This window comes from Vombatus ursinus, unplaced genomic scaffold (assembly GCF_900497805.2).
Source record: "Vombatus ursinus unplaced genomic scaffold, bare-nosed wombat genome assembly UNPS02014852.1, whole genome shotgun sequence".
NCBI lineage: Eukaryota > Metazoa > Chordata > Mammalia > Diprotodontia > Vombatidae > Vombatus > Vombatus ursinus.
Genome location: NW_020954630.1, coordinates 5,766,944 through 5,790,125, shown reverse-complemented (window position 1 = coordinate 5,790,125; position 23,182 = coordinate 5,766,944). Strand labels below are relative to the sequence as shown.

Genomic DNA, 23,182 nt, shown 5'->3' with positions numbered 1-23,182 from the left:
CTTTTCTTTTCTTTTCTTTTCTTTTCTTTTCTTTTCTTTTCTTTTCTCTTTTCTTTTCTTTTCTTTTCCTTCCTTTTCTTTTCTTTTCTTTACTTTTGTCTTGGTATGTCCTGCACCTGGCACATAGTAGGCACTCAATAAAGGTGTATCAATTTATTGACTGTCTTTGTTGCCCTTTGGACATTTTCCACATGTCACTGACCTCTCTAAAATGTGGCATTCATTCCAAATGAACATTAACACTCCAGAGGTGGTCTGTCTAGGGCAGAGGAGAGTGATACTAGTACTTTCCCAGCATGAGCCACTACCTTTTTTAATGCAGCCTAATATTTCATTAGCTATACTGGCTATAGTAACACACTGTTGTCTCATATTGAACTGTTAGCTCACTAAAATTGCCATATTTTTTCAGACAAATTGCCATCTAGCAATTGTTAACTGGTGAAATTGATTAAAAAACCCACAACTTTAAGGTTTATGTTTTTTTTTGGCTAGACCTGTGACTTCATTTGTTGAGGACTCCTGGTGTGAAAATTCCCTTAATCAATTCAGATCGTAACTTATCTCTAACTGAGGGTGAAGTAATTTTTGCCATAGTTCCATAGCTAGTATAAGACTTGAATGCAGTTCCTCTTGACTCTGGACAGCCCTTCATCTATCTACTACTCCCCGTTGTCTCTCAAGATTGCCTATTAAATTTCATCTTGGATATGATGCCTATTAAATTAGATTTTTTCCCTATTAAAGTTTATCTCAGATTTGGTCTAATGTGAATCTAGACAAATATGATCTTTTCAGATCCTTCCTGTCATCCACTGGGTTAGCTATTTCTTTAAACTTTTGGGTCATTTGAAAACCTGACAATCATGCTATTTATGGCTTTATTCAAGCCATTGGTAAAGATGTAAAACAGAAGATATCCTGGAGGCATTCCATTCAAATCCTCCTTCATGGGTGACCCTGAACCACTAATGCCTCCTTTCAGAATTCTGTGGGGTAGGATTCATCAGAGATTGCTTCCCCAAGGAAGTAAGTCTGAAAATGGGTTTGGAGGGAAGAATAGAATTTGAATCAGAACAAAGGATGGGTAGAAAAAAGTACTTTGAAAAGCACAATTCTTGCATTGTAAAAAAAAAAAAAAGATGGTATCAAAATACCATAGAGTGAGAAGAATTCATACAGCAGGAAATGGGATCTTTCTAAAGCAGTTCAGTTATCTACTACTTTCATTCTCATTCATTCAACTAATATGTTCAACACTGGGACTTAGGAATGAGACTGATCTATGACAAATAAGCTGCTGTTTCTGCTATTATCAATCAAAAACCAACCTTTTTTTGTCTATTGTGTATCAGACATTATGCTAGGTGCTGGGAATGAAAATGTAAAAGTGAGACAATCCTTGCTCTCAAGGAGAATAGGTTTATGGAGTTTACTAGTAGGAGTGATAAGTCATATACACAGTGTAAAACAACCCAATTGGGAGATGAAGTGATTTCATATAATCCCATGAGGGACATAGAAATGATCATACAATGACTTTTCCTCGAGAATAGTCTATCAATTTTAATTAGTTCATTCATTTGCTATAAAACACATACAAAGTGCTGCCTCACTAGTATTAAGTTGCCTTGTCACTTCTTGGGACTCCAAGATCTAACAAAGGTTCTTACGAATGTGTGGGGAAGAAAAGGCAAATGGAACAAAAGATTTGTTTAGCCAGTGATATGAGCAGTCAGAAATTACTTCTAGCTTTTTCCCCAGTTATTCCACAATGTCTTTCTCCCCACCAACACATCCTTCATATTCTTGCCAGATATATCTTCTGTCTGCACAAATCCGATTATTTTACTTGTCTACTCAAAATCCTTCAAAGGTTTCTTATTGCCTCCTGTATAAACTCTTTTCTCTTGTAAATATCAACTATTTCTATGACTTCAATTATCACCACTATGCAGACAGCGGCTAAGACTATGTATCTCTGGTTCTGAACTCTAATCATGAGCTCCAGTTTCACATTTTCAAATGCTGGACATCTTTACCTGAAGGTCCCATAGGTACATCAAGTCAAAATTGAACTCATAATTTCCTTTCCAAAATCTAGCCCTGTGATTAAGGACATTTGGGCAAAATGGCAACATAGTGGAAATCTACTCCCTCTACTACACTGTCAATATTTTATTCCCCTGGATATCAATAACAGGGCATGCTTTGTGAGCAAAGGTCTTTAATTGCATAGAAATGTCAGAGGCAAATTCATCCCCACAAAAGGGAAAGGTGATGTGAATTAAGGGCAAATTATTGCTTGAAGTATAGTATCATAAATTCAATTTCCTTGTTGGAAGATAACATGTTACACTTTTCATCCAGCCCAGAATTTGGGTAGAAAGCAGAACCAGCAGATGAGGTGAGAGAAAGAAGAGAGGGTTTGCCAGTGGTGATGGTGGCAATGAAGATTTTTTTCTCACTACCACTTCCACTCTTACCTCATTCAGTAGAGCATTTAACTATACAATACATGCACCATTGTAATTCCATTTCAATAGAGTGACGTAGAGACAAATGCCATATGGAAAGAGATCCCCTCTCTTACATCTGCTGGCTCAAATTTCCATTACTAGAGGAAAAATTCTTCTGAACAGATTCATCAGGGGCAAACAACCCAAAACATAAAATGGCATCTGAAACAAATTCTGGTTAGCCTTACAAATGGGCAGAAATTGGTGTGTTAAATGGTTTAAGGAAAACCAAGAAGTTCAAGACCCTCCCCAATCTTGTACAATGTCTCAAATTTATCCATTTATCCATCCAGCATTAAGCACCTACTATATTGGGCAAGGTACATAGTTAAGATAAGGCATGATGATGTCTGACCATATGGAGCTTACAGTTTAGTAGGGATGACCCAAACATAGGCAACTAGAATACACAATATTACATAAAAAGGACATCAGAGAATTAAAAAAGATCTTGAGAAGGAAATTATTGCTTACTGGTAGAATCAAGAAAGACTTTAGAGGCAGTGGCACTGAAGCTTTAAAGGACAGGACTATCTAATAAGTAAAGAGGGAAAGAGAGAGATATGCTAGGCACAGGAAAGGACACACATTTTTTGCTTATATTTTTATCCCCAGTGCTTATTACAGTGCCTGGCACATAGAAAGTGCTTAATTAATGTTTCCTATCTGTCTGATTTTCTGTCTGTTTGTCCATCGATCTGCAAAGGAAGAGATGTGAAAGATCACTGGGTATGTTTGGAAGAACAGTGAGTAGTCCAATCTGACTGGGGCATAAACTTACTGGAAGGGAACAATAAGAGTAAATCTGGAAAGCGATGATGGTGCCATACTGTAGAGGTCTTTGAAAGCCAAGTTAAGGCTTTCAAGCTTCTGACGCTCCTTTGGAGGTAGCTACTGACCTATAGAAATTGCCAGTATATGAAAAGATCTCCTCCAGAAATTGTTTTTAGAATGCATCTGGACCATCTTTGATAAAAACTTTCAAGTGAGTTTAAGCAGTTATCAGCCCCTTTAATCCTACAGAAATTAAAGGCCATCAAGTTAATTTGTTATTTTTAGGAAAATCTAAGTTTAGTAAGGAGGCACCTAACCTGTGACTCAAATCAGGGGATACTTATGCATTTTAGTTGTGATCCTGAGAGTAAGTAGCAGTTGCTGTTGTTTAGTTGTATCTAACTCGTTGTGACCCCATTTAGGGTTTTCTTGGCAAAGATACTAGAATGGTTTGCCATTTCCTTCTCTAGCTCATTTTTACAGATGAAACTGAGACAATTTGCCCAGGGCCACACAGCTAGTAAGTATCTGAGGTCAAATTTGAACTCAAGATTTCCTGACTCCAGGCCCACCACTCTATGCATTGTACCCAATGTAGCAATAAGGTGTAGGTATTGATGTTCAGTTGCTGCTTTTAAAATCATTAGTGTTTAACAGGGAGCACTATTTCAGAATTCTTATGCCCATATAGCTATAGCCCTGGTTGAGTTCTATGATAACCAAAATATAATAAAAGATAATAAGTAATCTAATTTACAGCAATGGTTTTGACCCTCAGCTCCATCCTCAGCTTGTCACATATGTATCTCACCAACATTTTAGCAGTTCACAAAATAGCTGAAATGATTTTCAATTCTTCTTAGCCCCTCTCTAGCAGAGAGGCTGCTGGTGAAATGCCCAAGTTGGAAGCAGCTATAAATGAGAAAGAAGCAGGAAAGAGTTGGATGACAGGCCATAAAAGCAAAAATATTTAGCCTTGCTATCATCAATAAATCAAACAATATATATGTGCCAAACACGTACTACGGACTTAAAATTTATTGCATGCGGAATCAGCGTACACTACTTTGCAGGGAATGTGGGGGTGTGGAACTTTATATATATTCTTTTTTTTCCAATGTTTTGATTTGCTTTGTTCTTTTTTTTCTTTTCTTCTTCCTCTTTTTTTTTTAAGAAATCTTAATTATATAGGATAAATCTCTGGGAGGGTGAAGGATGTTAAAACAAAATATTAATAAAATTTATTTTTAAAAAATCAGTATAAGGTCTGGTTCTTGCTTTTAAGGGATCCATGATCGAATGTGGAGATTCAAGACTAATGAACATGAACTCATATGAAAACAATGCAAGGTATATAAAATTAGGTAGTTCACTGCGTAGGGCAGAAAACACTATAGGAGCTACATATAAAGGAGGGCTGAAGTAATAAGGGAAGAATGAATGGAGGAGTCATAATCTGTGTACAATCTTTCTCACGTGTTGCTGTGGTTGTTTTGCTAATTATATTATTTAGATATTTTGTGTTAATATTCTTTAGGGATAATGTCTATACTTTTCTTTCTCTGTTTTGATGCTGCCTGGTTTAGGTATCAAGATCATATTTGTATCATAGAAGGAACTTAATTATTTGTATCATAAAAGGTAGGATTTCTTTTTCTATTTTTATAAGCAGTTTATATAATATTGAAATTAATTATATGCCAATAAAGCCAACAATTTAAATGAAATGGATGGATATTTACAAAAATATAAAATGCCTAGATTAACAGAAAATAGGGAATTTAAATAACCCAGTCACAGAAAAGGAAATGGAACAAACCTCAAATAAACTCCTCCCTCTCAAACTAGGACCAGATGGCATTTACAAGTGAATTGAATTAAATATCAAGGAGGTATAATCTGAACTAAGCTATGAAGAATGGATAGAATTCAGAGAGGCTTCAAGGGAAGGGAAATTTTCATGGGCAAAAGAACATAAGCAAAGGGAGTAAGAACAATGAGTTTGTAGGACATTATATCCAGCCTGACTACAACCTGCTAGAGAGTGGGCATTCCAAGTTAAGGAACAAGCTCTAGTGCAACCAAATGTTCTGCTTCTTTGAATCCCCAGTATCTAGCACAGAGCTTTGCACATAATAGATTCTTTATTAATGATGATAACAATGATTAGTGGGATAGTTAAGTGTGGCCAAATTTGGAGAACCTTGAAATTTGTTCAGAGGAATTTAAACTTGCTGCAATAGGAAAACATGGTATAATGGGGAAAGGTACATGCAACAGAGATGTGAGTTCTAGTCTCAGCTTTGTCATTGGCTAACTGTTTGACCTTGGGCAAGTCACTTCACATCTTGAGGTTTTGGTTTCCTTCTATGTGAAATTAAGGTATTGGACTATATCACTGATGTTGAACTCAAGTAGAAACAAGAGTCACTAAACCAAACATAAAGATCTCTGCAGGCTACATGTTGACTTAAAAAAAAAACCATACCAACATTATCTATGTCCTAATGTATCTTTATTTATTTTGTTAAATGTATCCCAATTGAATTTAAATGTGGTTCAGGCATCACTCAGGGCTGTAATGCATGGTGGTATGTTTAACACCTGCGAATTAGCTAAGATTCCATTCAGCTCAAAATTTCTCTCAGTCTAGGAAGCAGGAGCTATAGAAAGTTATTGAGCCCAGGAAAGGCATGCTGCTGAGTCAGCATATGTCACAGTCTTAGAATTGTGAACTTGGAAGAAACCTTTAATATCTAGTCTAACTTTTCTTTTGATAATGGATTCTCCTCTATATCATTCCTTCCAGGGTAGCCATATAAACTCTGCTTGAACAATTTTAGAAATGCAAAACTCACTCCCTCATAAAGGTAGTCCATTTATCAGTCAATCCCCCTCATGCCTCAATGAATGCCCAAATGGTTTGTAAATATTTGCTACTTTATTTTTTTCAAAACAGTATTTTTTTTTTCTTTCTGCAGCTGACACAATTGCTCATATGAAGGTGCTTCTGCATAACTTAGTCCTCTTAGCTATGGCCCGGGGGAAAAATGGGACTGATCACTAATTGTGTTGCTTTAGTTTTTCATCCTCTGAGTCATTCTGTCTCTTACCACGTGCAGTTTCTTGAAAGGTTGGCCCTGTTCTGCAACATTTAGTGTTTGTATTCCCAGCTGACAGGGATGTCTGCTGGCTGAAAGAGACTGCTGTGTATAATCCAGGCACAGACAGAGACAGAGACAGAGTTGGGGGCAGGCAGAACTACATTTTAATTCCCCAATGCTTCCAGCTCTTGAGGAGCGTGCTAATCAACTAATTCCTTACATCTCACCCTCAAAGCTCCCAAAGAACAATACAGCTCCTTTTCCTGCCCAAAGTATACTTCATTAATGAGCAAGTTTCATTTTCTAACTGCTTGGACTACATTTAAAAGATGGGGATAAATAACATCTATTTGTTTTCTAAATTTCCCTTTTAGAACCACAACTACTCTGGCATGACCTGGGTTTTACCCATAAGCACTGGGATTTGCAAAAATTAGAATAATGATTTAAAAAAAACTGTATAATTTTAAGTTGTGTTAATTAATACTGGCAATATTTTGATTTCTTCAGCAAGAATCCTTTTGATTCTTGTTCCCACTCTTGCAACTGGGTGAGGTCCTCCCCAGACTCATTCTTCTCCTGGGGGTAGGTTCCTCACATGGGGTGATGTCCCATAGGGCCAATGTCAAAGTCTCTTCTTCTCCATGGTTGCTTAGAGGACATTTAGTACTGCTTATGCCAGGGCTGCTTCCAGTTGTTTGGCCCAGGTCCCAAAAGTGCTAGTTGCTCTGTCCCTTTTCATGTTGAACTGTCCTCTAGCAAGCTCCAGCTCCTGTTACACTCTATACATCCCAGGACAGAATCGTAACCTAATAACATTATTTTGATTCAGACTACGGAAATATGTGAAGTAGCCAAGCTGGGCTGTTTAATGTCACTTTAATATCTGGGGTCACAGTTCTATACTCAAGGACCCTTGTTGGAAACATATGTCACTAGAGCAGTGACTGGAGGGATAGCTTTTACTTCTTTGGGAGGCAAATGTACTCTGTCTGCTTCCCCTAAAAAATTATGTGCATTGGCTCAACATAATCCGTAATGTGTATACATAGATATAGGTAGAGATATATGTACATATCTATACACATGTAAATACATAATGTGTTAAACTTGGAGTTAGGAAGATTTAGGTTCAAGTTCCACCCTCAGTGATTACTAGGTTATGTCACTGTAGGTAAATAACTTAACTTCTGGGAGCCTTAGCTTCCTCATTTACAAAATAAATTCTGCAATACACGTAGTATCTAACCTCATTGGGTTGTGGTGAGACTCAAATTTGAATGTATGTAAAGTACTTCACAAGCCCTAAAATGTTAGACATGTTAGCTAATATTATTTCTTTTCCACACTCTAGCCTAACAGGTCATTAGCAAGAGAGAGCAAGACCAGTTTCTGCACTGGATGTAGCTCTTATGAATTTTTTAAAAAATGTATCTTTCTGACATCTGTCTCCAAAGTGATATTCCTGTGTATGGGTTGCATTTTAATTCTAGATATTTAGCTTGGGAAAGACCTACAGTCAAACCATGTTTGCTTTGTCTGAGTGGGTATCTCTATGTGAATTTGACGAAAGCACACAGTCGGCTGTATGTCACTGTCATTTACTTTCTCAACTCACAAAAGATACCAGATAGTTTTTTTTTTTTTTAGCAATGACTGTTTTGAGACCAAGAAGGCACAGAGGCATTCCGCAAAGCCTGGTAGTGATTGTTTGGCTCTTGCTTAAATTGGGCTTCTACATTCTGTATACTGACCCCTTAATATTGCCTTGTAGATGACTCCTCAGTGCAGATCACATATGATGGCTACAGGGTAATTGCAAATGGAGCAGCTAGGTGGCGCCATAGTGCAGAGTGCCCAGCCTGGAGTCAGGAAGACTGATCTTCCTGAGTTAAAACCTGGCCTCAGACACTTATTAGCTGGGTGTCCCTGGGCAAGTCACTCAGCTCTGTTTGCCTCAGTTTCCTCATTGGTAAAGTCAGAAGAAAATGGTAAACCACTTCAGTATCTTTGCTAAGAAAACCCCAAACAGTGTCATAAAGAGTCAGACACAATTGAAAAATGACTTAACACACAAACACACACACTTACACAACCACAAATAGTGGCTTTGTTTCCCTTATTTCAGGATTTCTGGTACAACTGGTTTTACTGGTATTGATTAACCTTTATAAGCCTCAGTTTCCTCAAGTGTAGAAAATGGGGATAGTAATAGCACTTAACTATCAGGGTTATTGTGAGGACCAAATGAGATAGAATGTAAAAAGTGCTTTGCAAGCCTTAAATATACTATATGAGTGCTAGATATTGTTTATCACCATCATTAATATTACTGTTTTAGAATGGAGCAATTCTAGTTCACAGAACAAGTTTGAGTCACTATCCAGCTAGGATTTTCCCTTACAGTGGTACTGAGAAGAGAAAATGACTAAGACAAACTAAAGCAAGAATGGAGAAGGGTGTTTAAATAATCTAAGTCAGAGTTTTTCATCAAGATTCAGCCCATACAGAGTAAGACAGGGAAATGTGTATGTAGTGCTAAGAAGTTTAGACCATGAGTATTAACTGATCGCTAGGTCGTGGTACAATAGACAATATGGTAGGATGAGAAGGAGAGTCTGAATATTGGCATAGGGGGAGGAAAATGCTTGTTTGCTTATTCATTATTTGGAGTCATAGCTTTTTAAGACTGCTGTCACCACATAGGATAGATTGACTTCTGATCCCCTTGATGACTTCTTGGTGAAAAGACAAGCTGCTCAAAAACAAGCTGGGGAGGGGGTTTGGGGAGTATTTATTTCCTGGTACTTTTTTTTAGGCAATTGAGGTTAAGTGACTTGCCCAGGGTCACACAGCTAGTAAGCGTCAAGTGTTTGGTCTGCGGCAGAATTTGAACTCAGGTCCTCCTAACTTCAGGGCCAGTGCTCTATCCACTGCACCACCTAGCTGCCCCCGATACTTTTCAAATGTATTAGGCCATTTCTGTGGATTGAATTTTGTCCTTGAATTTTGCCTCTGAAAGTGGTCTGTGGAAGAACTACATTCCCAGTATTCCCTATTTATACACAGTACACAGATCTTCTCCACTCAGAAGGACCACTGACTAGCAACTGATAGGATCATAGATGGTAAATATAGTTTTATTAAATGCTGAAATTAAATTTATTTGAATTAATTATTAACTGACTGACTCATATGAGTTCAAAATTGTGATAGATACTGGATAATAGCAATAAGAGACTAGTTCACAACTTTGAAAAGCTGATAGTTTCAATGGGGAGATAGGGCTTATACATTCTGATTAAATATTAGGTGCTAAATTGTATAGTAACACAGAAGATAAAGAAGGGAGAAAACAGTGAACTGGAGAAATCAGAAAAGACTTTATAAAGAGCATAAGACTTTAGCTAGACCTTTAAGGATGGGTGGGATTTAGAAATAACCAAAATCAAATATCTGGACTATAATATTCTGGCTATTAAGATGGCTATCTGGGCACTATTAAGGGCTCAATCTCTCTGGCATGAAAAAAAGAAAAAGCTGAACTGGTCTCAATGTAAGCAGCATCTAAGAGAGTTCAGTTAGATTATCTTCTGACCCCCTTTTGACAACCTCTCAGTGAAAAGACGAAATGTTCAAAAATCTTTGGATTTTTGGGGGTGTTTGTTCCCAAAGTCAGATTCCTTTCAGATGTATTTAGTTATTCCTGTTGCTGCTGTTCAGTCCTTTACGCTGTGTCCAGCTCTTTGTGAGCCCATTTGGGGTTTTCTTGGCAAAGATATTGGACTACACCTGCCCTCTTTGCCATTTCCTTCTCCAGTTCATTTTATAGATGAGGAAACTGGGACAAACAGGGTTAAATAACTTGCCCAGGGCCACACAGGCAGTAACTGTCTGAGGCCAGATTTTAACTCAGGAAGATGAGTTGTTCTGACTCAGACTCCATTCTGCTGCACTTGTTATTCCTGTGGATGTCCTTAAAGCTCACCCCTCAAAGTAGTTTGTAGGACCACAGACTATTGTGAAAGATTATGGGCTTGATATCTTAGCCTCTGACTTTACTGTTGGCTTATAATCTACTGTTGGCTTATAATCAAGATAAGTACTTGAAAGCTTATAAAACACTTTGTTCAAAAAAAATCCAATCATGTAGATAGAAAAATATCAGGATCATAGATCATAGATTTAGAGAAAGAAAGAAACATAGAGGTCATTTAGTCCAATCCTATCACTCTGCAAATGAGAAACAGGTTAAGAAGGGTTAAGTAATGAGCTAAAAGGCACACTGCTAGTAAATATTTGAGGTGGGACTTAAAGCTGGGTTTCCTGACTCTAAGACAATCCTGCTTTCTGTAGAATAAATAACCAGCACCATGGATAGAGCCTGAGAAGTCAGTGAGAACATTCTATGAGCAGCAACTGAATGTCAGATGCCAGGGGTCATAAACCCAAAGTATTTCACTCAGAGGCGAGATCTGACATACCTATGACAACTGTAAGTGAAGGGTGCTGTTATCCCCAACTGAATATATTCATGAGCCACTGGAGCCTTGCCTGGCCCACCCACTGGCTTAAGGAGTGAGCTGCCTGGACTGAACGTTGCAGTTACCCCAACTGCCACAGCTATGGTGATCCGGCAAATTTATCCCCTCTCTCTTTCCTCCCCACTCCCTTTAAGACTGCTGCCTGGCAAATTGGCAATACTTATTCTCTATTGCTCATTTGCTGTATATATTTTATAATGGGTTTTATCTCCATATGAAGATAAGCTGATTGTTATTGCATTCGGAGTATGTGCTACAAAGGAGTGGACCATGCAATGGAGAAGGGAAAAGGGTACCCACGGACCAACAGTCCTAGATGTAACTATGAGTCTATATTGAAGCTCCATCTTTCTCTGGAGACAAAAAAGGAGCTTTGAATATAAGCTTCTTGAGGGAAGGAATTGTCTTGGCTTTTGTATTATTCCTAGCACCTAGCTTGGTATTTAATAGATGTTTTTGCACTCACTTATTTGCAGGAGAAGGGCCAATGGAAATGCTTTTCCAGAAACCCCCAGGATGCCTGGCCTACTCTATTATGTTAATACACATGGTATGTAAACTCTATACCACTCTTGGCCTCTGTCAACTTTATACTTTCTTTGTAGGCTAATTATGATTTTGAAAAAGTATTCCTCAAAGGTAAATGCCTGGGGTTTGTCACAACTGACATTTACATGCCACTTACAAAGATTTCAGTGATTTTCAAAGGCTAATTTCTCTGAGGGGGAGGAACAAAGGGAATGCTTGTGGGGGGAGGGGAAGGTGGTGCCGGCTTGTGCAGCTCAGGCTCTATTCACACCTGTGGCTACAAAGGCGTAGGGACAGGCACCAGACCTGTGACTTCATTAGTACTAGGAGGAAATTCCCTTAAGAATGTAGGCTGATGCCTTTTCTGCAAGGACTCTTGCTCAGAGTACCACCACTAAAATGAGAGGTGATCCTCAAACCCAAGTCTTCCTACAGAGGCAGTCTTATCTTGGCTTTGAGTGAAACTCTCAATCCACCATTCCATGCTGCCTCTCATGACTACCTAACCATGTTAAATGTCAAGGGCGCTTACTGAAACAGAAGTTTGTTTTAGAAATTAGAGCTATCACAATGAACCAAAGTCTAGTGCCCAAACCTGCCATCTTGACTGAGGCTAACCTTTCATTGTCTTGAAAGGTCATCAGACTTGAGGAATTGCTAAGTGAGATTTTTCACTTAACTGAAACAGACAGCTTAGATTTTCTGGATGAACTTCCACATTAATGTAGCAAATCTGCTAGACTAGGACCCCAAAAGATTTAGGGAGTTGAAAAAACTATGAAACCTTAAGATCTCAGGTGGAGAGTAGGGAAGGGAAAAAGATCAAGGTAAATAACCACATAATTGACTCACAATCCAGTGAAAATGAACATCCATAAGATCAGCTTACCTTAGCTGATGGAACACAGTCTCCCTAATCCTTGGCTAGAGGAGGAGACATATGATCAAACCTCAGTCTGGGTCCGTTAATGATTCTTTTTTTTATTTTTTAAAATTTTATTATTTTTTAAAATTATTTATTTATTTATTTTTTTAATGAGTGTTTTTTAAAACTTTGGGTTACAAATTTTCTCCCTTCCTCCCTCCCCACCCACCCTCATTGAAAAGGCAAGCATCTCGATACAGGTTGTAGATGTGTAGTCATGCTAAACACTTCCACAGTAGTCCTGTTATGAAAAACTAAGCATATTTCCCTTCATCCTATCCTACCCCCCATTTATTCTATTCTCTCTTTTGACCTTTAATGATTCTTGCATTTATGTGTTGATGCAATCAGTCAGTCAACAAACATTTAGGTCCTTACTATGTATCAGGCACTGTGCTAAGTGTTAAAGATACAAGGAAGGCAAAAACATGGTCCCTGCCTTCAAGGTGTTTACATTCAAATACAGAGAGTAAATAGTAATAATGAAAAAGGAGAAGACATTAGTAGCTGGGGCCTCCTATATTGGAGTTAAGTCTTGGAGGAAGCCAGAGAAACTAAGAGGCAGATGTGACGGAGCTAACATACACTTCCTCTATTTGCAAGTGCTGGTGTTGTGGGAAGCATCTCCAGGATATCTTGGGCAAGCAAGTTTACCTCACCAGGCCTCTATTTTGCAAGATACGGGGTTGGACTAGAGAATCTCAAATATCCCTTTCAGCTCTAAATCTGTGATCCTTGGAAGCAATAAGCAATGGGCATGGGAATGGACTCAGTTCTAAGTTAAGCCTATGGAGGCAGTGTGGTACAGTGGGCAAAACAGACAAAAATGGCTCTGGAGTCTGAAAACCTGGGTTCAAATCCCACTTCTGACACTACCTGGGCATGTTACCTAACTTACATGGGTTGCAGTGTCTTCAACTGTAAAATGTGGGGGTTGGCAGAGATGGTCTCTGAAATTCATGAGAAAGCTAGGTGGCAAAGGGGATAGAGTACTGGACCTGGAGTCAGGAAGACTTGAATTCAAATTCAGCCTCAGACACTTACTATAACCTTGGGCAAGTCACTTAACCTCTATGCCTTAGTTTCCTCAATTATAATATGGGGATAATAATAACACTTACCTCCTGGGGTTGCTGTGTGGGATCAAATGAGATAATATTTGTAAAGCATTTAACATAGTGCCTGGCATATAGTAGGTATCATATAAATGCTTACATTATTATTATTACTATTGTTACTACTATTATTATTTCTTTTCAGCTCTACAGTAACGATCCTAAATTAACCACTAATCACTGAGTATCTACTGTATGTCCAGCCTTTGACAAGCTTTTATTATAATTACTAGAAACTGCTATTTGATAAATGAATTTTCACATCCTAGGCTAGAGTTACAGCAAAGCTCAAACAATACCCAGCAGATACTGGGCCTCAGTGTTCATTCTGGCCTCAACAAGTTCAGTCTGTGATGTGTATGATTAAGCCATGACTTTGCTGCACCTCCATACCTGACCTACTTCTTTTCTGGAATTCTATGTGCAGAAGCAACTAGGGTAATGCCACCAGAACTTTGATCTAAGGAAGAAAATTCCAGGGGGCCAATAATACTTTTCAGTAGCATATTTTCTATTCTGCTTTGTTCTGCCCCCAGCCTCTTCCCAGGGGGGTTTGCAGATCCATTCTGGATCTTAGAAACCTCATGGTATATACCAGGTGGGCTTTCTCCCCTGATGGCCACATTATGAATGATCACTACATCTTAGTTGCTGCCTCTACTCTCCCTTTCCTGGCCCAAGTGAAAAAAAAAGGCTAATTCCAGTTCTGTATATATGGGTACATGTATCTGGGACAAGGCATAGAAGTGGCAGAAAAGACCCCATTCTGAATAGGTATGGATAGAACTCTTCTCGTAAACCCTTCTAAATGAGCCTTAGAAACAAATTTATTCTCCACAACATTTGAGATCTTAGCTCAGATCTAACCTTTTCATATGAACCAAAGCCACTACTAGAGATAACTCCCAATCAGGATATCTTTGAGGGAAATACTATCTTCCAATAAATACAATTGTCATTATTTTAACAAAAGATATTCCTCTATTACAGGTGTGCTTTGCTTTAAAGAAATTCTGATGTTCAAAAAACCCTAACCCTAACTTCCCCAAAAGATCAATTATGGGATCAGGTCATATAACAGTGGAGAAACCTTTTGAAGAATGTTCCTGAGAAGCTTATGCTGACAAATACAGAATGATTAGAAATTAGAAATAGAATGATTAGAATATTGGGATGAAAACATATTACTGGTATGTGCTATGGGGAAAACATAAGGTAGCAAACCTCATCCTTGGATCATCTGGTGGTGTCATTTCCAGATCATGGGTAGGTCCATTTAAGCCGATGACATGTAAGGAAATGCTTGGATTTTCACATCCAGCCTAGGACACAAAAAGGAACAGGGATATTATCAGGAATAATTGAGACATTATGTTTTTTGCCTTGTAAAGGGTTTTCAGATTTATTTCATGGGCTATGCAAACTTATGAACACCCTCAAGACATGCTCCAGGACATTTAATTCTCATTAGAAAATGGCTGAGATACTCTATGTTGGGACATTTAACACTCACCTGGAGGCTGAGATAGGAAATATAGGGGATTGAACTGATTTTCTTCCTTCCCAATTTCCCTTCTTTCTCCCCTTCTCTCTACAGCACTTCCCCCATGTTTATTGTCCACATCCCTTATCATCTCCCAGAGAAAGAAGAGAGAAATCAGAAGAAAGTAAAGAAAAAAGGAGCAGCAGGATGACAGAACAAAGGGAGAATTACCCAAGAGCACTTCTCCCTGCTTACAAGTGGGATGAAGTTAAGGTCTTCCATAAAAGGTCTAGTGCATTGTTTTGCTTTGAACTCCTCTACTACTCCAACCACTGCCAGCTGGGTGGTGATGTGCACCCACCAAACATATTACAGGCCCAAAATACAACTGCTTGGGCCAGGAAAGAAAGAATAGAGGACACAGAAGAAAGAACATCAGTGGATGGCCCAGAGGGTGAGCTTACCAACCTACTGGCAGTGTATGGCTTCAGTAATATGCAAAAAATATATTACCGATTCCTAAAATGCTTGGGCTCAGTAAAGAAATAAGTCAAATACATTTTTCAATAGGTTGAGGACTTTTATTTTGAGGATCAATTCTAGGACAAGGGACCACAACATACTTTCTGACTGGAATATGAAGGAGACCTTCTATTTAAACCACAAGTCACCAGCTCTTCAGAATGCTAGGGTTTAGCATATTTCATATTTCCTTGGGTTTATCAGAAACTGAATGGGTGAAATGAGGGATCCCTACTTTTCCATTTTTTTTTCCAGAGTGTGAGGAATGATTTGTCATACATTCAGGGAGATACTAGATAGGAAGATATTCATGCTGTATTTCTCACACTACAGAGCTCAAAGACTGGTTGAAAGAACTGGTGATGTTTAGTGTGGAGAAGAGAATACTTTTCAAATATTTGAAGGGCCATCAGGTAGAAGAAGGATTATATTCCTCTTGCTCAGTTCCAGAGGGGGATACGAGAAGGAATGATTAGAAGAGGCGGAGAGGAAGTTATAAATTTGATTTAGGAAAGCCCTTCTTAACAGAACTCTCCAGAAGTGACATGGACTATCCCCAGGAGATAGTGAGATCCTCTTCCCAGAGGTCTGTAAGTCAGGTCTGGATGCCTGCTTTTGTGGCATGTTGTAAAGGACATTTCTCCTCAAGTAAGAAATAGGCTCACAAGGTCTCTGAGCTTCTATAAAATGGTGACATCCTGGTACATTTCTCCCTTTACTTCCCCCCACTAAGCTCTGCTACTGGCTGTAGAATCAATTGTATCTACCCCTGGATGGTGGCCACTATAGCCATCAGTTGTACACATAAGTATTCTCCCTTTAGTTTCATACAAGTGAACTGCCATTGTATGTTACTGGAAAGAACACTGAGCTAAGAGTCGGGAATCCTGAGTTCTGGTTTGAGCCCTGCTATTGATTTGCTGTGCGACTTGGAATAAGTAACTTAAACTTTCTTGGTCTAAATTTCCTCATCTGTAAAATGAGGAGACTGGCTAGATGATCACTAAGGTCCCTTTAAGCTCTAAATCCTATAAATATTCTGTGATTCATGACTGAAGGAGGGAAGAAGAATGAGGGTGGGAGGCAGATGTAGTCACCAATTCAGAGGGAAAACAAGGTTTTTTTTTTTACTCTGTTCTGAAGTTTAGTTAAATGACTAACCTCAGTTTAGACAAACACAAAAGGTAAATTTACCAACCATCAAATTTAACTAAACAAAGATGGCAATTTAATGAGAAATAATTAATCTTTTCTCTGTTTACTGTAATGTTCATAAGCATCTCTGATTAGCACATTTCCACATCTGAGTCAGCTGAGAGGAGAAAGACCTATGAATAATGCAAACAATCAGTTCAGCAAAAGGAAAAGCCAAGAGCTATTTCTCTTACCTTGGGATAATGATAAGGCTTAACAGTGGGGTAGACAGCGCCAGTGTAGGTGGGCAGGTCCATGACCGGCACTCGGGAATCATTGATTGTGGCATAGGCTAACCTAGTCCCATCTGGAGACCACCAGTGCGCAATGTGAGTCTTTAAAATCTCCTCTGAGGAAAAGGAGAGAAAATAGAGAAAGATGAATAGGATACAGAGGGAGTAGAAATCAGTTAAAAGCCATTACAAATGGTATGACATCCAAGAAAAAACACTACCTTCACTTCTAGGTGGCACAGTGGATAGAACACTGTGCTTTGTAATGTTAACTCTTATTATATCCTCACAGTGTCTTGTGTGGTTTCATCCATTTCATGGTATCCAATAAGTTTGTGATGATAATAATCACAGCTTAGAGAAACATTGCCCAATTCATAGATTTATTGAATATCTACTACACACTGAGCATCACGTTAGGTGCTGAGGAGACAAAGATATAGTGATATACTGCCCTCAAGGGGCTTGTATTCTTCCAGAAGATATCAAACCCCTAATCTCTAATAGAGCCTTCAAAAATTCAGCTATGATGACTCATTTGAATAGTCGATTTTTGGAGGGTGACATACCAAAGATCAAGTAACACACAGCTGAGTCTGGATCTGAGACCAGGGCCTCTGATGCCAAAACGTGCTCTTTTCACTATACCACATTCTACCTCACATCCTTGAGCACTTCTTAAACTGTGGGTCATGACCCCATATGGGGTCGCAAAAAATTTGGCAATAGTTAAAGGTTTCTGAATGTGCAACGATCAAAAATTAATTAAAAATCAGAAGCATAATGAACCTGAGGTGTTTCTGGCAGCACTTGCCTGTGCTGCATCCCCCAACTTCACTACAGCCTTGGTTCTGAACACAAAGCATGCGCACTTTGCACTGTGCCTGTCTTCAGGCCGTATAATGTCAACAAATGCGGCCAAAACATGAAAAGGGGTCACAAGTGGAAAAAATTTAAGAAGCCCTGTCCTATACAACCTATAGTTCTCATTGGATATGGGCAGAATGTGAAGTTCTGGGACTCAGTGAGATCCTACTTCCTCAAAGGTAAATTTCATTCTGATCACTATACTAAAGCAGGAAAAGAAATCTTAGAAAAAATTCACAAAGGTTGAAACAAAAAAAATTTATGGACTCATCCTCAGTTATCTGATTTTGGATTGGGAGTTTTATCAGCAGAGGCAAATAGTAGTCAATCAGTTGGTAAATCAATAACATCTATTGAGTTATTGCAGAAGCACTATTGAAGGGACACCTGGGCTATGTTCTACTATGTCCTTATGAAATTTATAAGCTAGTTGGGGAGATAGACTCTCTATCGTAGCTTGACAAGGAAGACACGGCTACATGTAGGCCTCAAAGTAAGGGGCACATAATCTATGGCACCCTATTGCATACACGGGGAGGTAGATGGCATGATGGGTAGAGAGCTAGATTTGGTATCAGGTATCAGGTCCAAATCCTATCTCATATACATACTAGCTACACAATGCTCTCAACCTGAGATTCCACATCTGTAAAATGTGGATAATAATAACACTCACATTGCAGCAGGGTGGTTATGAGGATCAAATGAGATAACACACATAAAATACTTTGCAAACTTTAGAAGAATATAAATGTCACTTGTTATTAATATTAATAAAGAGCATCTACCATACATATCTGACCATTGCAAGATTAGAATCATTCATAGTAGTCAAGCTACTTTCCAAACAGATTTTAATAGAGTTGATCACAAGTGAAAGATCTATAGGAGGAAGAGAGGAAAATGGAGAAAAAACACAAATAAGGAAAAATGATCTGCAATTTGCCCATGTCTTTAGATGGCTGGGAAAGTGACTTTCAAGTTCAAGTTTGGCAATGAGGTGCACTGAAAATGACTTTGTAGAGTTATCTAACCTATTATCTTGGAACGGTGAATATAGAGATTCCAGCAGATGGAAAAAAAAGGCACCAATTGTGATGCAATGAAATTTTTTGATGATTCTGCTCCAGCAGGATGGTACTGAAGGGCTAAAATGAAATGTAACTAAAAGCCTACTTGAATGATAGCTAGAAGTGAGCAAAATTCAAGGGAAGGAAGTGAAGAGGGAAAAAATGGGATGAACAGAGAGTAGCATACTAAAAAAAAATTACATACCAACATCCAACAATAATGAGTCTTGAAGCAGTTTTCAAAGGACATTAATTCATACCCAACTCATAAAAATCCAGAATAGATGTTTGAAATGATTGACTGCAACAGAGAAGTTCTTGAATACACCTGATTCTCAACTAATCAAATGAGCCTTGCTAGCTACGTGACCCTGGGCAAGTCACTTAACCCTGTTTGCCTCAGTTTCCTTATCTGTAAAATGATCTGGAAAAGGATATGCAAACCACACTAGTATCTTTGTCAAGAAAACCCCAAATGGGATCATGAAGAATTGGACAAGACTGGAAACAATTAAACAAAAACAATACCTCTTTTGTGAGTTCAGAACCATCTACTCAAGTATGGAGGGGAGACAAGACAGCCCCCAAGTCTACAGACGGTCAAACTATATTCTTAGGCTGGGCTGGCAAAGCCATATGGGTCATGTTGTATAAAGGCAGATTCTTCTAATAACCCCCTCAACTCTCAATTAAGATTCCACCAGTAGTATCAAATTCAAATAGAAACAGGGCCACTAAACCATACAGAAGGATCCCTGTGGGCTACATGTTGACTTAGAAAACCACATATTAACATCATCTATGTTTTATTATATTTTTATTTATTTTGTTAAATATCTCTCAATTACATTTTAATCTGGTTCCAGATGCATTTGGGAGTGTCATGGGCTACAATCATCTAGGAGGTGGGGGTTTGATACCTCTGCTCTACACCGTTCACCTTCTGAGGTTTCATCTTGCAGGGATTCTCAATTTTTTGTGTGTGTCATGGGTCACTTTGGAAGTCTGGTGAAACCTATAGATCCCTTTTCAGAATAATGTTTTTAAAAGCACAAAATTAAATAATATAGGATTATAAAGGAAAACAATTATGTTGAAATAGGGGTCACAATACTAAAAAAAAAACCCCAAAACAAAAACAAAAACAAAAACATGGATTCCAGGTTAAGAACCTTAATTAGAAGATAATAACGACAATTTATAAGATGCTTTAAAGTTTACAAAAATATTCATGTGTATTATCTCATTTGAACCACACCACAATACTGTGAGGTAGGTTACCTAAAAATATCGTGCATTCAATTGTTTTCAGTTGTGTCTGGCTCTCCATGACCCCTTTTGGGGTTTTCTTGGCAGGGATACTGGAGTGGTTTGCCATTTCCTTCTCCAGCTCATTTTACAGATGAGGAAATTGAAGCAAATAGGGTTAAGTGACTTGCCCAGGGTCATATAGCCAGTAAGTGTCTGACACTGGATCTGAACTCAGGAAGATGAGTCTTCTTGACTCTGGGCTCAGCACTCTATCTCCTGCACCACCTAGTTGCCGAAAAAAGTATTATCACTCCAGTTTCATAGATGAGAAAGTTGAACTGAGAGAGATGAGATGTGTTCATGATTCATGAACATCAGGGGCAGAGTTTGAACTCAGATCTTCCTTATTCCAGGTCTAGTACACTAATCTCTATGTCACAATGCAAAGCAAACTTGGAGGAGATCCTGGAGGCTGGAAGCCCAGAGGCGTAGGGCAGGCCTGGAAATCACAAACCCAGTAGACTACTGGGTATTCGTCCGGATAGCATCAGAGTTCCTTTAAACCCATTTTCTTCTTGAGACAACCCAAGAAAAGGAGATAAGCAGATACATAGTAGCACATTACAGACCTAGAATCTTCTTTTTCTCCCAGGTTCAGGGTTTTTATTTGGCAGGTTTAAGAGAAATGAGCTGGGACACTTTTAAGCACTTTGGACACCGAGAGCTTGGGACGCTCAAGTATCTTTTTATCAATAGCAAGAAAAGATTAACCTGTTACTGTATAACTCTAATACCATCCAGAAATTAGTTTTGGATCAAGTTCAAAGCTTCCATATATGAGAGAACAAACATAGGAAAATAGTCGCTTCTGTTTGTGTTATGTAAGATGGATTCCAGGTGCAGCTAGGTGGTACAGTGGATAGAATGCCAGGCCTGCAGTCAGGAAGACCTGAGCTCAAATCCAGCCTCAGACAGTTACTAGCTGTGCAACCCTAAGCAAGTCACTTCACTTTGTCTGCCTCAGTTTCCTCATCTGTAAAATGAGGTGGAGACGGAAATGGCAAACCACTCCAGTATCTTTGCCAAGAAAACTCTAAATGGGATCACAAAGAGTCAGACAGGACTAAAAAACGGCTGAACTTCCTGACTCTAGTCCCAGCTTATTCCAAGAACTCCCTTTTTCTGCTGACCTTCTCTGGCTCGCTGGCTCTAACCAGATCAGCCACCACATTAATCAATTGACAAACAAGGACATAGAAAAGCACCTTCTTTTTGCTGAGCCCTCTAACACAAAACATCAACAGACGTGGCTCTCAAATGAGCCTGCTCCTACTCTTGAACTGACAGTGTTCAGCACTGGTGATGTGAATCCAGCTTCCTGGGTTCCTGATGATGCTTCTGTTTTCAATTTGCTCCAGATCATGCTGATCTCCACGTTTCTGAAGCCAGGATGGTGGCCTAAGTCCAGCTCCTGAGACCTCCCACTGATTAATCTGTGGTTTCATCACTTTGACCCTGGGCCTATATCTTGATGCTGATTAAGTCTGCCATAGCAGCCTTGAAAAGAAGGCTTGGACCTTTGCCTTGATGGGCAGTTCTGCAGGATTACAGATGACAGTTCACCTATTACTTTGTAGGTATATTTTACTTGAACTGAAGTCAAAGATCTAGCAGTTCACTGAGGAGACGGTCTCAGTTACAGTAGTGAGGAATAAATAATTGACATTCTTAGATCCTAGACTCTCAAGTCAAACAAAGCTGGGTTAGCCTTAGTTATTTTCCTAAGTGATGATTCTTTAACACACTGTTCCCTCAGCAGTGGTTGGGTTTTTTTTCTCCTTTTTCTTATATTAGCAGCTCATTAAAGAGATAATTAAGTGTAAGAAACTAAGGAGGAAAAAAGGGACCAAGCAAACGCATTCTTGACATTTTAGCATTAATTACGGATGTCTTTATTCTGCAAACATTTTCTCCAGAATCTCCAGCTTAATGAGGCAGTTTGCTTGAATGTGGCATGCCAAGTGGAGTCTTAGAGCAGAGTTTTGTAGGGAGAAAATCTATTTCTTTAGACAAATTTAATTGCCAAACCCTCACCTTGGAACATAAAAGAACATTTTGCCACTCTTGGAAAAGTAATTAACTTGGGAAAACCTGAACACATTTCTTTCCTTCACCTACACCTACCCTATCAGTAGAGCCATCTTGGAGTTGAAGAGGAATGTTATATTTAGGGCTATTTGCTACTTAACACCATCATATTTCCTTTTAAAGAGACAGAAAGGTATGTCAGCATAGTGCCAGCCCATGGAAGAGGTTGGGCAGGCTTTCTTTGTTTTATCACAGTATTTTAAAGGAACAAATTTCGTGTGTTTGCCTGCTTATGAAATCTGGCTGCCACATAGATGATAGTGCTCCAAGGGCCAACCTGGCCAACTGTGTAAAACACATGAAGCTACACATGCAGAGGCAGAATGGTACAGTAGAAAGAACACAAGAACCTAGTTACAGAACCCAAGTGAAGACCCACATCTGCCACTAACTGCCTTTGTGAGTATGGGCAAGTCCCTTGACCACTGTGCCTTGGTTTTCTTCATCTATAAAATGGGGTTGGAGTGGGGTTTGGTTGGATCAGATGACCTCTAAGGTACCTTCCAACTCTAGAAGTCAAACAAATGAAAGAAAACTTGGAATCCTTTCGCATTTTTTTTAAGGCAATTGGGGTTAAGTGACTTTGCCCAGGGTCACACAACTAGTAAGTGTCAAGTGTTTGGTCTGTCCATTTTTCTAACTTGGAAAAAATGTAACTAAAGATTTCCCTTCCTTCCTTCCTCTTTTCTAAGATAGCCTTTCCCAACACCTCCTAATTCTATTGCCTTCCCTCTGATAATTATTTCCTATTTCTCTTGTATTTAACTTAAGGTATTAACTTACCTTCCCCAGCAGACTCCCCCATTAGCTCCTTGAAGATAGGGACTATTTTTTTGCTTGCTTTTGGATCCCCACTGCTTAGCACAGTGACTGGCACATAGTAGGCACTTAATAAATGTTTAATG

The 23,182-nt window shown here is 38.9% G+C and overlaps 1 protein-coding gene across 1 annotated transcript in view; it reads right to left on the bottom strand.

Annotated features, from left to right (window-relative positions):
• Positions 1-23,182, bottom strand: part of DPP6 (dipeptidyl peptidase like 6) — a 989,665-nt gene that overhangs the window by 168,097 nt on the left and 798,386 nt on the right. The window contains exons 9-10 of the mRNA XM_027841049.1: positions 16,903-17,057; positions 14,734-14,831 (exon numbers count right to left, since the gene is read on the bottom strand). Coding sequence (XP_027696850.1) covers positions 14,734-14,831; positions 16,903-17,057 — 253 coding nt within the window. The remainder of the gene's footprint in view (positions 1-14,733; positions 14,832-16,902; positions 17,058-23,182) is intronic.